Here is a 2,004-nt window from a genome sequence, read left to right on the forward strand (position 1 = left end):
GCTGGATGGCTCAGCAGGGACAGGAAGAGGAAGAGCCACTGCTGAAAGTGGAGGGGAGCCAAGCAGTACCCAGGCGGCTGCAGCAGCAGCAGCAGCAGCACTATGCATGCAGACCGGAGCCAACAGTGGGCATGGGGCAGGTACGGGCAGGAACAGTGCGTGAGCCATTCCAGGCAGGGTTCAGCCCCATTTGGAGCACTCCAGGGGCAGCTGCAGGCCATAGACAATCAGCTAGTGAGCCAGATCCAACCTGCAGGCCACATTTTGCCCACCCCTGCTTTAGCTAGACTTATTTAAAAGCCAGTACACATCTTTAACAGTTAAATATGGTGGGAAAGTCAAGCTTCAGTCTAAGCCAACAGGCACTGTCCCAACTAGTTTAATGCATTCAGGAGTTACTTTAGAAGCTACATGAATATTTTAGCTCCTGAATCGGCTACCCTCATAAAAATGAATGCACTTTAGTTTTACTTTTACACTCTCTCTCACACGTAGTTAAGATATTGTGTACGTACGTCTGATGGCTCGCTGGTCGCCTGGTAACATTGCAAACTCTGTATTTTCTCTTCATCTGACCACAGTGGGTCACCTCTACTTTTAGACCTGAGAGCCCAAGAAGAAAGACACCAGATGTCATCAAATTATTATAATAAAAGTCACTTTGAACTGCAAAAAAAATAGGCCAGAGTGACAAGGAAAAGGCCAGCTTCTTGGGTGCTCCCAGGCCATGAACTCTTTTGGTTAAGACAATGTAAACTGTTCACAGGGTTCCCAATATTTTGCAGAAGCAGATTTAAATCCAATATTTACCTCTGATTTCTTTGGTAAACTTGACACGCTGGGAATCTGTAAGAGGTTTGGTTTGTTCATTGATGTTCTGAATATCCAAGACCTCACACATGAACTCAATGATAGGTTGAGCACGATAAAACGCAGTTGCTGATACTGAGATGAAATAAGGAGAAGAAAAAAAAAAAGAGGAGAGGTTATTTAATTTTGATGAAAGGGGAAAACTCAGTTAGGGATTAAATATGGAAGTTCTTGCATACCATCAATATTGAGCATCATGTTCCACATGGCAGGCCTGACAGACTGGTGGAATCCAAACCAAACCTCCCTACCCCCACCCAGAGGGTGGTAGTAACCTTCCGGAGGAGAGAAGAAGGAGCGGCCCACAGGTGTGTATCTGGTAAAACATGAAGAGTTAACACTTAAAATCATTCCTTTCATTGTACACCCTCAGCTTGTGAGGCGTTCATTAAAGTCCTGCTGGATGCAACAGGGATTCCAACATTCCTTGTACACTCATTTCAATAGCACTTAAAAATTAACTAAATGTTTCTATAGCATTCTACCAACATTAATTAATAGACGTGCACTGATACATTGGTCCCACATTGTATCGGCACTGATATAAGGAAAATTGACAGTATTGGCAATCAGTTTTTTTTGGCTGATAATGTCACTGATAAATGTCCCTATGCATGTGCGCAGCCACAGTGCAGCACAGAAGAGCACAGCCTGCCAATGTCCAGCTGGTAAGTCTGTTGAGGGGAAGGGGTCAGATCGAGGCCCTTGCAGTGAGGGAGGGAATGGGGCTGGGATAGATGCTGCCTAGCCAGGGTGGGGCAAGATGTGGGACGGAGCCAGGAGCAGCTCCCACCTCTGCGTGCACCCCAGGAGGGCATGGGGGGGGCGTGTGCCCCCAGATCTCCATGCATAGCAGGTCAGGCTGATGCTGCGGGCTGGGGCTGCACTGGGCTCTTCCCAGCAAAGGGATGGGCCAGGCTGCACGCAAGGTGGGCAGCAATGCTGGGAGAGTGCTACGGCGAATTTTGGGGTGGCTGCAGCCCCCTGCCCCAGCACAGCTGCCTCCTGTCCCAAGCACAGCCCAGCCCAACCCCCTGCCAGGAACAGTCCAGTACCATCCCGGCTCCAGCCCACAGCAGCAGCCCACCCTGCCCCATGCCTCCCACGATGCACACAGCAGTGGGAGTCTCCCCC

At 49.3% G+C, this 2,004-nt stretch overlaps 1 protein-coding gene across 1 annotated transcript in view; it reads right to left on the reverse strand.

Annotated features, from left to right (window-relative positions):
* The window catches only part of LOC109294023 (protein argonaute-4), a 41,835-nt gene that overhangs the window by 25,459 nt on the left and 14,372 nt on the right, over window positions 1-2,004 (reverse strand). Inside the window, exons 4-6 of the mRNA XM_019512211.1 lie at window positions 1,050-1,186; window positions 811-945; window positions 516-603 (exon numbers count right to left, since the gene is read on the reverse strand). Coding sequence (XP_019367756.1) covers window positions 516-603; window positions 811-945; window positions 1,050-1,186 — 360 coding nt within the window. The remainder of the gene's footprint in view (window positions 1-515; window positions 604-810; window positions 946-1,049; window positions 1,187-2,004) is intronic.

Source organism: Gavialis gangeticus, unplaced genomic scaffold (assembly GCF_001723915.1).
Source record: "Gavialis gangeticus isolate Ggan-Ray unplaced genomic scaffold, GavGan_comp1, whole genome shotgun sequence".
NCBI lineage: Eukaryota > Metazoa > Chordata > Crocodylia > Gavialidae > Gavialis > Gavialis gangeticus.